This window comes from Saccopteryx bilineata, chromosome 10, assembly GCF_036850765.1.
Source record: "Saccopteryx bilineata isolate mSacBil1 chromosome 10, mSacBil1_pri_phased_curated, whole genome shotgun sequence".
NCBI classification, from domain to species: domain Eukaryota; kingdom Metazoa; phylum Chordata; class Mammalia; order Chiroptera; family Emballonuridae; genus Saccopteryx; species Saccopteryx bilineata.
In genome coordinates this window covers 62,493,618-62,515,975 of record NC_089499.1, presented here as the reverse complement: position 1 = coordinate 62,515,975, position 22,358 = coordinate 62,493,618, and the positions used below count along the sequence as shown (strand labels likewise).

Below are 22,358 nucleotides of genomic sequence, written 5' to 3'. Positions count from 1 at the left end.
AACCTGGGCCCTTATCATCTTGAGTCAACACTCTATCCACTGTGCCACCACTGGTCAGGCTCAACAGGATTTATGTAGTATGATCTTTTCTACAAATTGGAAAACATGAATTGTTTTGATATTTGCTATTATAAAAGATGATAAAAATACCTATTTTTCAAATTATTTTTATTTTAGGATTATGTATCTTCTTTTACTTTATTCTTTTTAGGTGTCTCGCATGATACAGACTTCCAGTGGCTTGCTCAACTTCGATATTATTGGGAATATGAGAATGCTCGAGTTCGTATCATTAATTGTAATGTAAAATATGCTTATGAATATCTTGGCAACTCACCTCGGCTTGTCATTACTCCTCTAACTGACAGGTGTTACAGAACATTGGTACGCATTTAAATTATTTTAATTCACACACTAAAGATTAGTGTTGTGTCATATATTCTTGTCCAAATTTGACATGGCTAGCATTTTATTCTCTTATTGGTGATGGTTGAATATAGCTCTTCCTTCCTAATTCCACATTTCCTTTATGTAAAATTATAGTAATGAATATTTAATTTTGGGTGCTTTTATAGAATACAAGCATATTTGAATTCTAATGTTTGAAATCATGAGTCACTCCCATTGGGGATAATTAGAAAAAGGAAGATACTGGAAATTTAAAGAGAAAACCAGAGTTCCAGAAAATGGTATCATTTTTGCAGTGGAGTTCTGGAAGAGATAACAGGAAGATGAGGAAAGCATCTTTGGGTCTTAGAACTCCAACTTCTGTTGAATGGGAGGGAGAAAGCTGAAATGTAGAGGGTTGGTGCTGAGGTCTGTGTTTGTTGGGAAACTATGGAAGATAGTTATGAATGTAAAAATGATTGGGGTTAGGGTTGCCAGATAAAATACACAAACTCCTGGGTAAATTCGAATTGAAATAAACAATGAATAAATGTTTAGTATAATTATGTCACAAATATTGCATGGGACATATTTATTCATTGTTTATCAGAAATTCAAGTTTAACTAGGCATCCTATATTTAAAATTTCTAAATCTGGCCACCTTACTTGGAAATTGAGGAAGAGTGTCAAGAAAAACCAGTCCACCCATACTGAGTAAGTAAAATTTAAGTGTTTTGAATGAGTTTTCTAGAAGCAGAGATGAATGGGGATTCTTGGAAAAATGATTTAGTAGGGAATGCTCTCAGCAAAAACCATAAGAAAATGAGGAAAGCAGGGGAAAAGTTAAGGAGAGATATGACTTTATTGGATATATATCCTTAGCCTGATCTCACAAAGCTATTTCACTTTAAGACAAAGGTATCTGTCTGGCTTTTATTTTTTAATTTTTTTATTATTGATTTTAATGCAGTGACATAGATAAATCAGGGTACATATGTTCAGAGAAAACATCTCCAGATTATTTTGACATTTGATTATGTTGCATACCCCTCACCCAAAGTCAAATTGTCCGCCGTCACCTTCTATCTGGTTTTCTTTGTGCTCCTCCCCTCACCCCACCCCCCACCCACGTTACCATCACATTCTTGTCCATGTTTCTGAGTCTCATTTTTATGTCCCATCTATGTATGGATTCATATACTTCTTAGTTTTTTTCTGATTTATTTATTTCACTCCATATAATGTTATCAAGGTCCATCCATGTTACTGTAAGTGATCCGATGTCATCATTTCTTCTAGCTGAATAGTATACCATGGTGTATATGTGCCCCATCTTCTTTATCCAGTCTTCTATTTTTTTTACAGTGATTAAAAGCTTTTAAGCAAACTCTTGGCCAATACAGCAAGAATCCATAAAAGAGTAGTGTCCTTAACATGTTCACCAAGTCCAAATTGGCCCCATCACCATGCCAAATCCCTGAAAAATGCAACCCAACCACAGTTCAGTCTGTTAGGAGCTGTCACAGGGAGCAGGAGTCCAGGAAAAGTCCACACAGGGAAAGTCCGCATGGCACTGGAATTGTTGTCACCATTCTATACTTTGCAGCTCATGTCCAAGTCAAAATGACCGCTGCTTCTAGCTGGTAAAGATTTAGGTAGACTGGAAAAGCCATTTGCAGCATGCGTGGATATGGAGCTTCTGTTCTCCTCTGCCTGGAGAGTTGAGACCAGGTTGCTTTTCCCTGGAGCTCTGCGACTGTGGCATGGTAAAGAGAACCTTGGGATACACTAAGCAGTCTCTGTGTGGCTTCTTCAGTAGATTTTTAATTTTTTGAGGAACCTCCATACTGTTTTCCACAGTGGCTGCACCAGTCTTCATTCCCACCAGCAGTGTAGGAGGGTTCCCTTTTCTCCACATCCTTGCCAGCACTTATTCTGTGTTGTTTTGTTGATGAGTGCCATTCTGACTGGTGTGAGGTGATATCTCATTGTGGTTTTAATTTGCATTTCTCTAATGATTAGTGATGTTGAGCATTTTTTCATATGCCTATTGGCCATCTGTATGTCCTTTTTGGAGAAATGTCTATTCATTTCTTTTTCCCATTTTTTGATTGGATTGTTTGTCTTCCTGGTGTTGAGATTTACAAGTTCTTTATAAATTTTGGTTATTAACCCTTTATCAAACGTATTGTCAAATATGTTCTCCCATTGTGTGGCTTGTCTTATTATTCTGTTCTTATTGTCTTTGGCTGTGCAAAAGCTTTTTAGTTTGATATAGCCCCATTTGTTTATCCTGTCTTTTATTTCACTTGCCCGTGGAGATAAATCGGCAAATACATTGCTGCGAGAGATGTCAGAGAGCTTACTGCCTATGTTTTCTTCTAAGATGCTTATGGTTTCATGGCTTACATTTAAGTCTTTTATCCATTTTGAGTTTATTTTTGTGAATGGTATAAGTTGGTGGTCTAGTTTCATTTTTTTGCAGGTAGCTGTCCAGTTTTCCCAACATCATTTGTTAAAGAGGCTGTCTTTACTTCATTGTATTTCCTTACCTCCTTTGTCAAATATCAGTTGTCCATAGAACTGTGGGTTTATTTCTGGGTTCTCTGTTTTGTTCCATTGATCTATATGCCTGTTCTTATGCCAGTACCAGGCTGTTTTGAGTATAATGGCCTTGTATTATAACTTGATATCAGGAAGTGTGATACCTCCCACTTTATTCTTCTTTTTTAAGATTGCTGAGGCTTTTTGGTTCCATATAAATTTTAGGAATACATGATATATATCTTTAAAGTATGTAATTGGTATCTTAATTGGTATTGCATTGAATTTATAGATTGCTTTGGGTAATATAGACATTTTAATTATGTTTATTCTTCCTAACCATTAATTAGCACAGTATATACTTCCACTTGTTTGTATCTTCCTTGATTTCTTTTATCAATGTTTTAAAATTATAAAGTCTGAGTATAAGTCTTTAGTCTTCTTGGTTAAATTTACTCCTAGGTACTTTATTTCTTTGGTAAGGGTATTGTTTCCTTAATTTCTCTTTCTGACTGTTCATTGTTGGTGTATAAAAATGCCTCTGATTTCTGAGTATTAATTTTATATCCTGCCACTTTGCTGAATTCATTTATCAGGTCTAGTAGTTTTTTGACTGACTTTAGGGTTTTCTAAATACAATATCTTATCATCTGCAAATAATGATAGTTTTACTTCTTTTCCAACTTGAATGCCTTTTATTTCTTCTTCTTGTCTGATTGCTGTGGCTAGGACTTCCAGGACTATGTTGAATAAGAGTGGTGAAAGGGGGCGCCCCTGCCTTATTCCTGATCTTAAGGGGATTGCTTTTAATTTTTGTCCATTGAGTATGATGTTGGCTGTGGGTTTCTCATAGATGGCTTTTATCATGTTGAGGTATGTTCCCTGTATTCCCACTTTGCTGAGAGTTTTGATCATGAATAGGTGCTGGATTTTATCAAATGCTTTTTCTGCATCTATTGAAATTATCATGTGACTTTTATCCTTTATTTTGTTTATGTGATGAATCACATTGATTGATTTGCAAATAATGTACCAGCCTTTCCTCCCCAGAATAAATCCCACTTGATCATGGTATATGATTTTTTCCATATATTGTTGGGTCTGGTTTGCTAATATTTTGTTGAGGATTTTAGCATCTATATTCATCAGGGATTTTGGCCTATAATTTTCTTTCTTTGTGTTGTCTTTGCCTGATTTTTGAATCAGAATTATGCTTGCCTCATAAAAGGAGCTTGGAAGTCTTCCTTCCTCTTGAATTTTTTGAAGTAGCTTGAGAAGGATAGGACTTAGTTCTTTGAATATTTGGTAGAATTCACTTGTGAAGCCATCAGGCCCAGGATTTTTCTTTGTTGGGAGTTTTTTTGATAACTGTTTCAATCTCATTTGTTGTAATCGGTCTGTTTAGATTTTCTGATTCTTCCAGATTGATTTTTGGAAGATTGTATGTTGGAGGAATTTGTACATTTCATCTAGATCGTCTAGTTTTTTGACATACAGTTCTTCATAGTATTTTCTTACAATATTTTGTATTTCTGTTGTGTCAGTTCTTTCTCCACTCTCATTTATAATTTTATTTATTTGAGTCCTCTCTCTTTTTTTCTTGGTGAGTCTGGTTAAAGACTCACCAGTCTTGTTTACCTTTTCAAAGAACCAGCTCCTAGTTTCATTGATCCTGTGTATTGTTTCTCTAGCCTCTATGTCAGTGGTTTTCAACTTGTGGGTTGCAACCCCGGCGGAGGTCAAATGACCAAAACACAGGGGTCGCCTAAAACCATCAGAAATACATATTTTATTTAAAAATGTATTGTATAATAAATATGTATTTTCCGATGGCTTTAGGCGATCCCTGTGTTTTGGTCGTTCGACCCCCGCCAGGGTCGCGACCCACAGGTTGAGAACCGCTGCTCTATGTCATTTATTTCTGCTCTGATCTTTATTATTTTCTTCCTTCTATTACATTTGGGCTTTACTTGCTGTTCTTTTTCTAGTTCTTTTAGATGCAGGGATAAGTTGTTTATTTGAGCTTTTTCTAGCTTCTTAAAGTGTGCCTGTAGTGCTGTGAACTTCCCTCTCAGTACTGCTTTTGCTGTGTCACATAAATTTTGCGTTGTTGTATGCTCATTATCATTCGTTTCTAGGAATTTTTTTGTTTTGTCTTTGATCTCATTCTTAATCCATTCGTTATTTAACAACCTGCTATTTAGTTTCCATGTGTTTGAGAATTTTTGAATTTTTCTGTTGTGGTTGTTTTCTAGTTTCATGCCATTGTGATCAGAGAAAGTGCTCGATATAATTTCAATCTTCTTAAATTTATTGAGACCACTTTTGTGCCCTAACATGTGGTCTATCCTAGAGAATGTACCATGAGCACTTGAAAAGAATGTCTATTCTGCTGCTTTGGGGTGAAAGCTTCTGAAGATATCTATTAAATCCAGTTGATCTAATGTGTCCTTTAAGTCTGCTGTTTCTTTGTTAATTTTCTTTCTTGAGGATCTATCTAGTGATGTTAGTGGAGTACTGAAATCCCCTACTATTACAGTATTGCTGTTGATCTTGACTTTTATATCTATCAAAATCTGCTTTATATATTTAGGTGCTCCTATATTAGGTGCATAGATATTTATAATAGTTATATCTTCCTGTTGGATTGCTCCCTTTATCATTATATAGTGGTCTTTATCTTCCCACTTTGATCTGTTTACAACAGGCCCCTTAACAGTTCCTGCAGCATTGGTTTGGTTGTAATGAATTCCTTGAGTATTTTTTTTGTTTGGGAAGCTTTTTATTTCTCCTTCAATTTTAAATGATAGCCTTGCTGGATAAAGTAGTCTTGGTTGTAGGTTCTTGTTCTGAATTCTTTCAATAGTTCTTGCCATTACTTTCTGGCCTCAAGTGTTTCTGTTGAGAAGTCTGATGTCATCCTTATGAGGGCTTCTTTGTAGGTGATAACCGTTTTTTCTCTAGCAGCTTTTAATATTTTCTCTTTATCACTTAGCTTTGGTATTTTAATTATGATGTGTCTTGGTGTAGGTTTCTCTGGGTTTCTCTTTAATGGAGTTCTCTGTGTTTCTTGAACTTGTGAGAGTTTCTGCTGCATTAATTTAGGGAAGTTTTCAGCTATGATATGATTGAACAAAGTCTCTACCCCTTGTTCTTTCTCTTCTTCTTCAGGAACCCCTATGATGCAGATGTTATTTCTCTTCATGTTGTCACAGAGCTCTCTAATAGTTTCCTCAGACTTTTTGAGTCTCTTTTTCTTTTCTTCTCTGCTTTCATTCTTCTCCTCCAACTCACTGATTCGATCCTCAGCTCCATCCATCCTGTTTTTAATTCCTTCCATTGTGGTCTTCATTTCTGATATTGTATTTGTCACCTCCAACTTTTTCAATATTTCAATATCATTTTTATACTTGCTATTTCTTTATTTAGGTGTTCGTAATGACCATCCATTGTTGTTTTAAGATCCCTAAGCATCCTTACAATCATTATTTTGAACTCCACATCTGGAAATTTGGTTATTTTCATATCACTCAGTTCATTTCCTGGAGGTTTCTCTTGTGTTTTAATTTGGATTGCACTCCTCTGTCTTCTCATTATGTCTGTGTATTTAGGTGTTTTGTTTGTAGAGCTGGTTGAGTCTAGGCTTGGTGTTGTCTGCCTCTAGTTTTCAATTGTGTTGTTTCTAGGTCTTCTTAGGTTGGCATCAGCTATTATTTGTAATCCACTTTCAGTTGGGCCACTTTGAAGTCTTGATTTGTTTGTTTTCTTAATAGATGATAGTCTTGTTTACTGATCTCAGCAGGGGGCTTATTTGACACTGTATCCAGGAATGTGGTGGGTGTAACCTGAGACTCTGAAGGCCTCTTCTGCCAGTTTCTCTCTCTGGGGGCAGGGTGTTTTCTCAGCTTCAGTAGGGGGAGGGTGTATCTCAGATCTCCATAAAGACCTGAGTTACTGCCCATCCTCCCCACTTCTTGTTTTCAGCTGTGTCTTGTTGTGCTGATTGGAGCTGGAGAGATGTCTAGAGATCTGTGACCCGGAAGCACTTTAGTCTTTTGTTTTGTGGAAGGATCAGCCCCTCCCCCAGCTTTGGCTGCCTCCAGCACTGGATGAGTCAGCTTCTCAGGTTGTCTCCTGCATTCCTCTGCCCCTCACCATCTGTCTCTCTCTCTCCCCTTTCTTTTTGGAAGATAAGCCGGCCCTTTCAACACACCTCATTCCCTGGTCGCCAGGCAAGTGACTGTGAGCCTTATTTTCTGCTCTTTTCCTTGGAGTGAGAGCCCTTCTGGGCTCTTAGCCTCACCCCCCTCCTCTGTTCCTGTAAGCAGGGGAGATTCAGGCGCTCCCTACCAGGTTTGTTGTGGCTTATTCTTTGCTCCTTGGTTTTGTTTGTTTGTTTGTTTTGTATTTTTGTATTTTTCTGAAGCTGGAAACGGGGAGAGACAGTCAGACAGACTCCCACATGCGCACAACCGGGATCCACCCGGCACGCCCACCAGGGGCAACGCTCTGCCCACCAGGGGGCGATGCTCTGCCCCTCCAGGGCGTTGCTGTGCTGTGACCAGAGCCACTCTAGTGCCTGGGGCAGAGGCCAAGGAGCCATCCCCAGCACCCGGGCCATCTTTGCTCCAATGGAGCCTTGGCTGCAGGAGGGGAATAGAGAGACAGAGAGGAAGGGGGGGCAGGGGTGGAGAAGCAAATGGGTGCTTCTCCTATGTGCCCTGGCTGGGAATTGAACCCGGGTCCCCCGCACGCCAGTCCGATGCTCTACCGCTGAGCCAACCGGCCAGGGCCGCTCCTTGGTTTTTGAGAGCTGTTCTTGTAGTCCAGAGTTTGTTTTTCATGCTGATTGTTCCTAAATTAGTTTGTAATCTAGTTTGGTGGTGTGAGCTGGGAGTCTGTGCGTCTGCCTGCCATCTTCCTGAGCTCCTCTGTCTGGCTTTTATATCCCTTCATAGTTATTGGCTATGGGTCACCCTTGTGGTTAGGGTGTAAATGAGATTTCAGGTATTTGCTAGCAAAGTAGCTTACATTTGTTAAGAACAATTTTCATGAGAAAAGAATAGTTGGGAGCTATTTGTAGCTGACACTCACATCAATTGAGGGATAGGTGTGAGGGCCAGTAAAGAGAATTTGGATAGGGTGCTAATGCATTTACAATAAAATATTTCTCCAAACCCTCCTAATTTCTCAGAAAGCTACCTGATGCCAGGGACCATGTCTGTCTTATTTCCTATTCTAGTGGTAAACAAGTACATAATTACTCTCTATTTGTTGAGTAAATGAATACCAAGCTTCTATGTCCTATCTGGGATCTCAGTGAGATAAAAAGCTGTGAATACTTGTAAAGTGGAAACCAACAACTTTAAGTTGTAAAATCAGAAGCACATTGAACACCTGTATATAACACTAGATTAAAAATGAAAGAAGTAAAGTGACGTCACGGAAATGGCGCCGTGAGCAGCGCGTCCGACAGTTCTCCCCAAAATCACAACAAATTTATCAACTAGAAACAGAAAAATTTATCCTCGGAGCAGTCCAGAGTTCCACACAAACTAAAAGCAAAAGGACTGTTATCACTTGAATCTGAGAGACAAAGGTGTGGAGGTTGTTCATTCAAGCCGCGGAGGGAGTGTGCCTGTGTGCTATCAACAAGACCACCCTCAGATGCCAATAAAAAAGAGGAAATCAAATATTATGGATACAAAAGAAAGAGAGGTAACACAAATAGATGTGAAAAAATCTATGGAGAAAAGACTTAACATATTGGAAGCCTTGGAGCTAAATGACAGAGAATTTAAAATAGAAATCTTAAAAATACTCAGAGATATACAAGAAAACACAGAAAGGCAATTTAGGGAGATCAGAAAACAACTCAATGAACACAAAGAATATATTACCAAGGAAATTGAAACTATAAAAACAAATCAAACAGAAATGAAAAACTCAATTCACGAGCTGAAAAACGAGGTAACAAGCTTAGCTAACAGAACAGCCCAGATTGAAGATAGGATTAGTGATATAGAAGACAAACAACTTGAGGCATAACAGAGAGAAGAAGAAAGAGACTCAAAAATAATAAAAAACAAGAAAGCCCTACAGGAATTGTCTGACTCCATCAGAAAGAATAACATAAGAATAATAGGTATATCAGAGGGAGAAGAGAAAGAAAATGGAATGGAGAATATACTCAAACAAATAATAGACGAGAACTTCCCAAGCCTGTGGAAAGAACTAAAGCCTCAAATTCAAGAAGCAAACAGAACACCGAGTTTTCTTAACCACAACAAACCCACTCCAAGGCACATCATAATAAAGATGACACAAACCAATGACAAAGAAAAAATTCTCAAGGCAGCCAGGGAAAAGAAGAGTACAACATATAAAGGAAGGCCTATAAGATTATCATCAGATTTCTCAGCAGAAACTCTACAAGCTAGAAGAGAGTGGACCCCAATATTTAAAGCCCTGAAAGAGAGGAACTTTCAGCCAAGAATACTATACCCATCAAAGCTATCCTTCAAGTATGAAGGAGATATAAAAACATTCACAAATACAGAAAAGATGAGAGAATTTATCAGCAGAAAGCCCCCACTCCAGGAAATACTAAAGGGGGTTTTCTAACCAGATTCAAAGAACAAAAGAAAACACCACCACAAGTAACAGCTCCACCAAGAACACAATAAAACCAAATTTAAACTGTGACAACAAAGGAAAAAAAGGGGGGAGAGGATGGAGATTAACAGTAGCAAAGGACGATGAAGTGCAGAAATACTCATAAGATAGGGTACTACAATGAATATGGTAGGTACCCTTTTCATTACTTAATGGTAACCACCCTTGAAAAAACCACCACAAAAACACTTGACTTAAAAAAGGTAGCAACAGAGGAAAGAAGTATGGAACACCATCAAACAAAAACAAATGATAGAAAAACAAAAGAGAAGAATCAAACAAGGTACAAAACTAACAGAAAGCAATTTATAAAATGGCAGTAGGGAACCCACAAGTGTCAATAATTACACTAAATGTAAATGGATTAAACTTACCAATAAAAAGACACAGAGTAGCAGAATGGATTAAAAAAGAAAATCCAACTATATGCTGCTTACAAGAAACACATCTAAGCAACAAGGATAAAAACAAATTCAAAGTGAAAGGCTGGAAAACAATACTCCAAGCAAACAACACCCAAAAAAAAGCAGGTGTAGCAATACTCATATCTATTAATGCTGACTACAAGACAGAAAAAGTACTCAGAGACAAAAATGGTCATTTCATAATGATTAAGGGGAAGTTGAATCAAGAAGACATAACAATCCTTAATATATATGCACCAAACCAAGGAGCACCAAAATATATAAGACAGCTACTTATTGACCTTAAAACAAAAACTAACAAAAATACAATCATACTTGGAGACCTCAATACACCGCTGATGGCTCTAGATCGGTCATCCAAACAGAGAATCAATAAAGATATAGTGGCCTTAAATGAAATACTAGAACACCTGGATATGATAGACATCTATAGGACACTTCATCCCAAAGCGACAGAGTATACATTTTTCTCTAGTGTACATGGAACATTCTCAAGAATTGACCATATGTTGGGCCACAAAGACAATATCAGCAAATTTAGAAAAATTGAAATTGTACCAAGCATATTTTCTGATCATAAAGCCTTGAAACTAGAATTCAACTGCAAAAAAGAGGGGGAAAAACCCACAAAAATGTGGAAACTAAACAACATACTTCTAAAAAATGAATGGGTCAAAGAAGAAATAAGCGCAAAGATCAAAAGATATATACAGACAAATGAAATGAAAATACGACATATCAGAATCTCTGGGATGCAGCAAAAGCAGTAATAAGAGGAAAGTTCATATCACTTCAGGCCTATATGAACAAACAAGAGAGAGCCGAAGTAAACCACTTAACTTCACACCTTAAGGAACTAGAAAAAGAAGAACAAAGACAACCGAAAACCAGCCGAAGAAAGGAGATAATAAAAATCAGAGCAGAAATAAATGAAATAGAGAACAGAAAAACTATAGAAAAAATCAATAAAACAAGGAGCTGGTTCTTTGAAAAGATCAACAAAATTGACAAACCCTTGGCAAGACTCACCAAGGAAAAAAGGCACAGGACTCAAATAAATAAAATCCAAAATGAAAGAGGAGAGATCACCACAGACATCATAGATATACAAAGAATTATTGTAGAATACTCTGAAAAATTATATGCCACCAAATACAACAATCTAGAAGAAATGGATAAATTCCTAGAACAATACAACCTTCCTAGACTGAGTCATGAAGAAGTAGAAAGCCTAAACAGACCAATCAGCAGGGAGGAAATAGAAAAAACTATTAAAAACCTCCCCAAAAATAAAAGTCCAGGCCCAGACGGTTATACTAGTGAATTCTATCAAACATTCAAAGAAGACTTGGTTCCTATTCTACTCAAAGTCTTCCAAAAAATTGAAGAAGAAGCAATACTTCCAAACACATTTTATGAGGCCAACATAACCCTCATACCAAAACCTGGCAAGGATGGCACAAAGAAAGAAAACTACAGACCAATATCTCTAATGAATACAGATGCTAAAATACTAAACAAAATACTGGCAAACCGAATACAACAACATATTAAAAAAATAATACATCATGATCAAGTGGGATTCATCCCAGAATCTCAAGGATGGTTCAACATACGCAAAACAGTTAACGTAATACACCATATCAACAAAACAAAGAACAAAAACCACATGATCTTATCAATAGATGCAGAAAAGGCTTTTGATAAAATACAACACAATTTTATGTTTAAGACTCTCAACAAAATGGGTATAGAAGGAAAATATCTCAACATGATAAAGGCCATATATGATAAACCATCAGCCAACATCCTATTAAACGGCATAAAACTGAGGACTTTCTCCCTTAAATCAGGAACAAGACAGGGTTGTCCACTCTCTCCACTCTTATTCAACGTGGTGCTAGAAGTTCTGGCCAGAGCAATCAGACAAGACAAAGAAATAAAAGGCATCCATATCGGAAAAGAAGAAGTAAAGCTATCACTTTTTGCTGATGATATGATCCTATACATCGAAAACCCGAAGGACTCCACAAAAAGATTATTAGAAACAATAAACCAATACAGTAAGGTCGCAGGATACAAAATTAACATACAAAAGTCCATAGCCTTTCTATATGCCAACAATGAAATATTAGAAAACGAACTGAAAAAAATAATCCCCTTCACGATTGCAACAAAAAAAATAAAATACCTAGGAATAAACATAACAAAGAATGTAAAGGACCTATATAATGAAAATTACAAAGCATTGTTAAGGGAAATCAAAAAAGATACAATGAGATGGAAAAATATTCCTTGTTCTTGGATAGGAAGAATAGATATAATCAAAATGGCCATATTACCCAAAGCAATATAGAAATTTAATGCAATTCCCATCAAAATTCCTATGAGATTTTTTAAAGAAATGGAACAAAAAATCATCAGATTTATATGGAACTATAAAAAACCCCGAATAGCCAAAACAATCCTAAGGAAAAAGAATGAAGCTGGGGGCATAACAATACCTGACTTTAAACTATATTATAGGGCCACGATAATCAAAACAGCATGGTATTGGCAGAGAAATAGACACTCAGACCAATGGAACAGAATAGAAAGTCCAGAAATAAAACCATATATATATATATAGTCAAATAATTTTTGATAAAGGGGCCAACAACACACAATGGAGAAAAGAAAGCCTCTTCAATAAATGGTGCTGGGAAAACTGGAAAGCCACATGCAGAAGAATGAAACTGGACTACAGTTTGTCCCCCTGTACTAACATTAACTCAAAATGGATCAAAGATCTAAACATAAGACCTGAAACAATTAAGTACATAGAAGAATACATAGGTACTCAACTCATGGACCTGGGTTTTAAAGAGCATTTTATGAATTTGACTCCACAGGCAAGAGAAGTGAAGGCAAAGATAAATGAATGGGACTACATCAGAATTAAAAGTTTTTGCTCAGCAAGAGAAACTGATATCAAAATAAACAGACAGCCAACTAAATGGGAAATGATATTTTCAAACAACAGCTCAGATAAGGGCCTAATATCCAAAATATACAAAGAACTCATAAAACTCAACAACAAACAAACAAACAATCCAATAAAAAAATGGGAAGAGGACATGAACAGACACTTCTCCCAGGAAGAGATACAAATGGCCAACAGATATATGAAAAGATGCTCAGCTTCATTAGCTATTAGAGAAATGCAAATCAAAACTACAATGAGATACCACCTCACCCCTGTTAGATTAGCTATTATCAACAAGATGGGTAATAGCAAATGTTGGAGAGGCTGTGGAGAAAAAGGAACCCTCATTCACTGTTGGTGGGACTGTAAAGTAGTACAACCATTATGGAGGAAAGTATGGTGGTTCCTCAAAAAACTGCAAATAGAACTACCTTATGACCCAGCAATCCCTCTACTGGGTATATACCCCAAAACCTCAGAAACATTGATACGTAAAGACACATGTAGCCCCATGTTCATTGCAGCACTGTTCACAGTGGCCAAGACATGGAAACAACCAAAAAGCCCTTCAATAGAAGACTGGATAAAGAAGATGTGGCACATATACACTATGGAATACTACTCAGCCATAAGAAATGATGACATCAGATCATTTACAGCAAAATGGTGGGATCTTGATAACATTATACGGAGTGAAATAAGTAAATCAGAAAAAAACAAGAACTACGTGATTCCATACATTGGTGGAACATAAAAACGAGACTAAGAGACATGGACAAGAGTGTGGTGGTTACCAGGAGTGGGGGGAGGGAGGACATGGGAGGGAGGGAGGGAGGGAGAGAGTTAGGGGGAGGGGGAGGGGCACAGAGAACTAGATAGAGGGTGGCGGAGGACAATCTGACTTTGGGTGAGGGGTATGCAACACAATTTAATGACAAAATAACCTAGACATGTTTTCTTTGAATATATGTACCCTGATTTATTAATGTCATCCCATTACCATTAATAAAAATTTATTAAAAAAAAATGAAAGGCCTGACCAGGCGGTGGCGCAGTGGATAGAGTGTCGGACTGGGATGCGGAGGACACAGGTTCGAGACCCGAGGTTGCCAACTTGTGCACAGGCTCATCTGGTTAGAGCAAAAACTCTCACCACCTTGGACCCAAGGTCGCTGGCTCGAGCAAGGGGTTACTCAGTCTGCTGTAGCCCCACGGTCAAGGCATATATGAGAAAGCATTCAATGAACTACTAAAATGTCGCAATACGCAACGAAAAACTAATGATTGATGCTTCTCATCTCTCCGTTCCTGTCTGTCTGTCCTGCCTATCCCTCTCACTGACTCTCTCTCTGTCTCTGTAAATAAATAAATAAATTAAAAAAAAAATGAAAGAAGTCTCCTAGTGTGCATACTATACATAATAAAAGGAACACATTTGTAAGCATTTTCTTGAAATAGTAAAGGTAGATGATATCAAATTAATGGCAACATGAGAGATAATCCTGATCTCTCCCCTTGAAATGTCAACAAATTGAACAACTATAATGCAGTGAAGGAAACCCAGCTGGGATCGCAGGCATGCCTGAAAATCTGTGCACTGAATGGACTAAAGGTGGGATGGGGTGAAAAAGGGGGCATAAGATAAAACTTGTTTGTGGTCAGTGCTTGGGAAGAGACAACCTGAAGTGACTGTTTTTTTTTTTTTTTCCTCTGCTGGACTATGGGGAAGAGGGAAGCTTGGGTTCTCTGGATTTAATGAGGGGTATAGAGAGGGAAACCCAGAGTGGTTGGGTCTCCTTCTGCCAGGGGGAGCAGTGATATAGAGGGGAAGAGGGGGAGATAAACCAAAGTGGCCAGAGCACAGGCTCATGGCTGGTGTTCCCACAGTCTGCCTGAAGCCCACACTCAGCAGAGACAGAGAAAGCTAAAGTGCAGCCCAGCCTCCAAGATCTTGCCTCCTTCACCTTGCAGTAAGGAGAGTGGCAGAGACAAATGCCACAGCTATCTTCCAGAGCCACTGTCTCCCCTGAAGAACAGAGGTGCTCCACATCTGCTTCCCAGGTCTGTGGAGACATGAAGAGGAGAACCCAAAGTCTGAGATCACCATTGCTAGAGATGTAAAGTGAAAGCTGTAAAGCCAAAGCCATAAAGCTTTCACCAACATCCCACCCACCAACACAACTGTGGCCCTGCCTATATCATTGTGCCAGCAACATCTCAGTGGAGGACATACTAGGAACTTCAGAGAGCTAAAACTTGTTATATAGCAACACCTGCTGAAAGCAACCTCATTTACTACTGGTAGGGAAGCAAATTAGTAACACCATTATGGAAGAAAGTATAGTAGTTCCTAAAAAAATTAAGAATATAATTACCATATGACCCAGCAACTCCTCTACTGGGTGTCTACCCCCAAAATTAAAAAAACATTGGTATGTAAAGACATATGCACCCCTATGTTCATCACAGCATTATTCACAGTGGCCAAGACATGGAAACAACCAAAATGTCCCTCGATAGAAAATTGTCTAAAAAAGATATGGTACATATATACAATGGAATACTATTCATCCATAAGAAATGATGACATAGTGACATTTACAACAAGATGGATGGACCTTTAGAAAATTATACTGAGTGAAATAAGTAAATCAGAAAAAGCTAAGAACTGTATGATTTCATACATAGGTGGGATATAAAATTGAGACTCATGGACATAGATAAAAGTGAATTGGTTACTGGGGGGAGAAAATAGGGGGGAGAGGGATGAGGAAGGGTATAAAGAAGGACAAATATAAGGTGACAGAAAATGATTTGACTTTGGATGATGGGTATGCAACATAACCAACAGTTCAAGTGCTATAGAAATGTTTACTTGAAACCTATGTACTCTTATTAATCAATGTCACCCTGTTAAAGTTAATTTTCTAAATAAAATTTAAAAATAGTAAAGGGAGAGATTTTTTAGCAATAAAATTAATGGACATTGACAGTGTAGCATTGGTCATAAATTTAAGATAGATAAAATTAATTGATATTGCCTTTATTTAGATGTCTATTGTTTTACTTTAGTAATGTAAATTTATTTATGATTTTCATAGGTTTATTACTTATTTTAAAAATAGAATTTTTAAAGAGCAGTTTTAGGTTCTCAAAATTAAGTAGAAGTACTTAATTCCAATGAACCTTCTGCTTCCCCATATGTACAACCTTGTGTTTCTTAACCGTATTTTTCCTAAAAGGAGTTAAGTTTCACAAAGTCTTAGTGTTTTTTGTGAAAAATACCCAAAACCCTCAGTAGAGTGTTGACTGTAGTCTATATGCTTCTAAAAAGTTCAGCCACTGTTCTAGTCGTTGTGGGAACCCAAAAAGTAGTCAGATATTGTTGATGTTGCACTTATTGAACTTAAAATTCTAGTTAAAAGTGGGGAATGTACATAATTAACTGTAATGCAAGGTAGAAAGCAATACCACTGGTAAGAGAAGTATAGAACAGTGTTATGGGAGTGGAGAACATACCAAGAGAATCAGGATCAATGGCCAAGGTGAATCATAGATAAAATTATATAATAGGTCATTTGTTTCTCTTCCAACTGGTGAGCCCCTATTCATAACATTCATTTCGAGGTGTTTACTCTCCTTAAGGCTAGCCAAGAGGTTGTAATTAATGAACTCTATAATCATCTCCACAACCACTTCTAATGTAAATCTTTCTGACCAAATTTTAACACTTTAAGGTTAGATTCTCTTTGTTTTTAAAGGAAATGGAATGCATGTAAAGTGTTAAAATATAAGATTTTGACACATTTTCACTTTTTTTGAGCTCTTCAAACTGCTCATTTTTTGTGCAGCTAGAAAATTGTGTGCTAAAAATGGACTGAACCATATAATTGTATTTCTTCCTCTGATGTTACAACTAAAACTAAATCCATTTTGTAAGTGATTATCTCAGTTTTTTTTCCATTTAAGCATGGATTTCATTTCATATACATTTTTCTTTTCAGATAGGTGCCTTCTATTTAAACCTTGGAGGTGCTCCAGAGGGGCCAGCAGGCACAGGAAAAACTGAAACCACCAAGGACTTGGCTAAAGCTCTTGCTGTACAGTGTGTGGTGTTCAACTGTTCAGATGGGCTAGATTATCTAGCAATGGGAAAGGTGAAGTTACATTTTATTTTATTTTATTTTTTTGTATTTTTCTGAAGTTGGAAATGGGGAGGCAGTCAGACAGACTCCCGCATGCTCCCAACCGGGATCCACCCGGCATGCCCACCAGGAGGCAATGCTCTGCCCCTCTGTGGCGTTGCTCTGTTGCAACCAGAGCCATTATAGCGCCTGAGGCAGAGGCCATAGGGCCATCCTCAGTGCCTGGGCCAACTTTGCTCCAATGGAGCCTTGGCTGCAGGAGGGGAAGAGAGAGACAGAGAGGAAGTAGAGAGGGAGGGGTGGAGAAGCATATGGGCACTTCTTCTGTGTGCCCTGGCCGGGAATCGAACTCGGGACTCCTGCACACCATGCCGACGCTCTACCACTGAGCCAACCGGCCAGGGCTGAAGTTACATTTTAAATGTTACAAACTTACAGCTAGGTCTAACTGGATAAGCTGAAGCAAACTCATGCTTAAACATTATTTGAATGTGGATTAAGCATACTTGAACCTTGGTTATAAGGGTCAAAGACATTGTTTATATCCTTGGGGCTTTTATTAAGCTTAATTTTCAATTTTGACTTAAAAGGTTAAATATTTGTTTTAACAAGTGATGCCTTTTTCTAAGAAAAATCTCCCCTTTTCTGGTTTTTAGTTTTTTAAAGGATTGGCTTCTTCTGGTGCTTGGGCTTGTTTTGATGAATTTAATCGAATTGAGTTGGAAGTGTTGTCAGTGGTAGCTCAACAGATCCTTTGCATTCAGAGAGCCATTCAACAGAAGCTGGACGTGTTTATTTTTGAAGGGACAGAACTTAAACTCAATCCAAACTGTTTTGTAGCTATTACCATGAATCCTGGCTATGCAGGACGTTCTGAATTGCCAGACAATCTTAAGGTAATATATTTTTTAAGAGTGCAAATTTGTTAATCAAAAGTAACAGTATAATCCACTCAAAATCGTATATTTTCTCACATGTATTTGTAATTCTCCTTTCCCATTTTCTGTATGGTAACCCTCCAAAAACTTTATTAGATGTCTAAAAAAAATAAAGCATATAAAACTGTTAAAGTGCTACTGAAAAATTACAGTTAATGAAAAGGTGCTAAATTGAGGGAATAAACTTGAATATAAACTTGAAATATTTTTGGGTGCTTACACTCAGCTTTAAAAATGGTTTTATGTATGTAAGTAATAGATTTCATTTATTATATGCTTCAGGTTCTTTTTAGAACAGTGGCTATGATGGTTCCAAACTATGCCCTCATAGCAGAAATCTCCCTCTACTCCTATGGATTTTTGAATGCAAAACCTCTGTCTGTGAAGATAGTAATGACCTACAGGCTTTGTTCAGAGCAGCTCTCATCACAGTTTCATTATGACTATGGCATGCGAGCAGTAAAAGCAGTTTTAGTGGCTGCTGGAAACCTAAAACTAAAATTTCCAAATGAAAATGAAGATCTGCTTGTAAGTATGAAATACATTGTGAAAGAAAGCTTGAATGGAAAAATAATATTTTAGGGAGGTTGATCAGCAACGACCAATAAACAAAAAGAGAATTCTTGCTTTGAGCTTTCCCCCTCTTTTTTAAGTGAGAGGAGGGGAGATAATGAGACAGACTCCCAAATGTGCCCCAATTGGGACACATTCAGGACCCACCCGGCAACTCCCAGCTGGGGCTGATGCTTGAATCAACAGAACTATCTTCAGCGCCTGCGGCTGATAACTTGAACCAGTCGAGCCACTGGCTGTGAGAGAAGAGATAGAGGAGAGGAAGAGAAGCAGATAGTCACTTCTAATGTGTGCCCTGACTGGGAATCGAACCTGGAACTTCCACATGCCAGGCAGATGCTCTATCCACTGAGCAAACCAGCCAGGGCAGCTTTGAGCTTTTTATATGAGGTTGAAATGATAGTTTAGGTAATGTTATTTGTTATACTTTATGTGAATGTTAGAACCTTTTGGCTTGATAAGCTTAGTGTTGGTTTTTCAGTATGGGGATTCCATGGAATAATATAAAAGAAACTTTGGACATGGGGGAGGAGAAGGAAAATACTGGCAATTAACTTAATATTGCATTTTTTGAATTATTTTAGCTTCTTCGATCAATTAAAGATGTAAATGAACCAAAGTTTTTATCCCATGATATACCCTTATTTAATGGAATAACAAGTGACTTATTTCCTGGTATTAAACTTCCTGAAGCTGACTATCATGTAAGTAAATCTTTAAGAATGACTTATTCTGCAAATAAATTTATCTGATGACTCAGTAGTTTACAAAATTTTATTAAGTAAGTAAAATTATTCTGTTTAAAGGGTAAACCCCTATTTTGGTCACCTTAATATGAAATTGAGTAAATTTTAGTAACTTCTGTATATATGATACCAGGGTTAACAAGGTTCAGATCAAAGATAATGTTTGTTATAAGAATAAGTATTTTATTTTCTATATCATGATTTATAATACTGCTATATATACTATAATACTGTTGTATAGTTTAGTTGGTAAAAAAGATGGTAAACTGAATGTGGTAATACATTCTTACAGTTAACATAAATATTTGTTTCTCAAATAAAAGGAAACAGACTATGTGCATTTCTAATTCCACTTAAATTATAGACATTATATGAGGCAGATATATCTATATAGAATAAGTACCTGTTATGTAAAGCTGTTATATAATATAAAATCACAATAAAATTTCAAATTAATTACAAACAGAACAATATCAATTTAATGAGAGAGATAATGTGTGGCTAAAACTAAATTGTCACATTATGATAGTTTCTATGGTAAAATGTGCAGTGAAGATTGTTTGAGTTCAGCATTCATAAACTACTTTATATCATATGATGATTCAATTCTTTCACCCCTTCTCTCGATTGATATTACTATAAAATTTTTGTTCATTTGAGCTTATATATCATTAAGTTATCACTTGGCTTAACAGTATCACTTATTTTTTACCCTCCTTTTGTTTTTAATCTTCAAACTCAAATTCTAATACATATCCTATGATAGTATCAGATTAAGGTGATTTTAGGGTATTTTCACCACCAACAATCAATTCTCTCATTCTCTGGACACCAACTGGGTGTTCAACAATTTAGTTTTGACATTAATTATCTGGAATTAGTGTCAGGCCCCACAGATTAGGCCTCAGGCCTACCAAACTGCCCCTTACTTCTAATAGGAATCTCAAGGTAGAGGTCAAATGTACTTTAGGAGTTTCCATGACCCCCCCCCCCCCAGGTTTGATAATTTACTAGAACAGTTCACAAAACTCAGAAATACAGTTTACTTATATTTATTGGTTTCTTATAAAGAATACATCTTAGGAAGTTATATAAGGCAAAGTATGGGAGGTGACAGTGGTGGAGTTCCATGCCCTAAGAGTGTGTCACTCTCCCTGTAACTTGATGTGCTCACCAGAGTTTTTATAAAGCTCAATCTTCAGCACTCCTCCTTTCTTTCCCCAAAGGTTGGTAGGTGGAGCTGAAAGTCCCAGCCCTCTTATCAATGGGTTTTTCTGGTGACTAGCTGCATCTTGAGGCTATCTAGGGTCCTTATCCTAAGAATTGTCATAGCATAAACTCAGCTGTGTTTGAAAAGGGCTCATTATGAATAACAAAAGATACTCCTATCACTCAAGAAATTCCAAGGTTTGTAAGAGCTCTGGGAAAGAGAGGGGATGAGCAGTAGGATGTGGGGAGCGGTGTCAAAGGCCATATTTATTTTGTATTATATACCACAGGTGATTATCAAGATGATTCAGGATATGCTAACGTGATTTTTAAAGTACAATGGTACCTTGACACACAAGTTTAATTCATTTCATGGCCGAGCTTGTGACTCAATTTGCTCATGTGTCAAATCAAATTTCCCTGGGGTGGCAAGATGGCAATAGAGTAGGCATATGTACCAACTTCCACCTCCCAGAACCAAAGTGGATTACAACTTAATTTTAAGAATAATCACCTGGCAAAAACCATCCTTGGGCTAAACTAAGAGGACTCTTTAACCAAGGATCACTGAAGAAGCCACACTGAGACTGGTAGGAAAAGTGGAAATGCGGAGAGGGCTGCCCAGCTCCCAGCAGCAAACAGCAGCCCGGAGGGACTCGTGTGGTGGGAAGTGTGTTTAGCGGAGAGGGGAGGGTCCTGGGCCCCAGGAACAAAGCCCCAGCCTGCAGCCCCAGAGCCTAGAAGAGGCGTACAAACAGTATTAAGCTGCAAAACAAGCCAGGATACTGTTTGTGAGAAAAAAACACACAGATTTTTTTAGATCCAGGATTCTTCTTAAAGGAACCATGCAGAAAACCACTTTCACAACCACTTACCCGGGACTCTGGGGGATGAGTAGAGATAAGAGGACCAGAGTAGCAGGAAGAGAGTGTAATCTAGGAGGCACAGGGAGAAACACTTTGAGGGACAGCCAACCTAACCCCTGGGCTGAGTCACTCCACAAATATAAAGTGAATATTTCCCCTGGAACCAATAATACCAGCAAAGGGAAGCAAGACACCAGCCAAACAGAAGCCCTCCTGTGGCACTCAGAGCAGAGTCGCTTAGAAAGAAGGAGCCATCAGGGATACAATATTGAGTGCTAAGGTCTGAGCTGCATCATCCCCACCCACACTGCTGAGTGCTAGCTGGGGGGTAGGCGGCGGCAGGATGTGGAAAGGCAGTCCAGTCGGTGGGGGTGGAAACCGGGCCGGCCATGACTGAGGCCTGGCATGAGCTCAGTCCTGCCTGGTGAGGCCGGAGGCAGAGGGCAGCTGTGGGGGCAGAAGGGGTGCACGAAAGTGGTCCAACCCGGCTGTGGGCCAGGTAAGCAAGAGCGGTCCTGCCTGCATTCCTGCCCACGGGGGCAGAGTGAAGGCCGAGGATGGCCAGGGTGTAGCCTGGGCATGTAAACACAGCCTCCTCCCCCCCTGCAGAGGAAAGGCAGAAACTGCAGCAACTGCCACAGCGGGTCAGCACTGACAATGCACATACCCAAACACTCGAGGCAGTGGCAGAGGGGGTGGTGGGCCTGCAGACAGAACACACCTAGGGAACACAGAGGCCACATCCATTAGACTCCTGTGGCCACACCCTTCTTATACACAGACAAAATGAGAAGGCAGAGAAATGCAACCCAAATGAATCAAGAGAAATCCCAAGAAAAGGACTAGAATGAGTTGGATATAACTGGATGCAAGTTTAAAATAAT

At 38.2% G+C, this 22,358-nt stretch overlaps 1 protein-coding gene across 1 annotated transcript in view; it reads left to right on the top strand.

The window, feature by feature from the left end:
* Window positions 1-22,358, top strand: part of DNAH12 (dynein axonemal heavy chain 12) — a 376,621-nt gene that overhangs the window by 143,545 nt on the left and 210,718 nt on the right. The window contains exons 25-29 of the mRNA XM_066245398.1: window positions 212-384; window positions 17,002-17,154; window positions 17,799-18,038; window positions 18,363-18,608; window positions 19,238-19,357. Coding sequence (XP_066101495.1) covers window positions 212-384; window positions 17,002-17,154; window positions 17,799-18,038; window positions 18,363-18,608; window positions 19,238-19,357 — 932 coding nt within the window. The remainder of the gene's footprint in view (window positions 1-211; window positions 385-17,001; window positions 17,155-17,798; window positions 18,039-18,362; window positions 18,609-19,237; window positions 19,358-22,358) is intronic.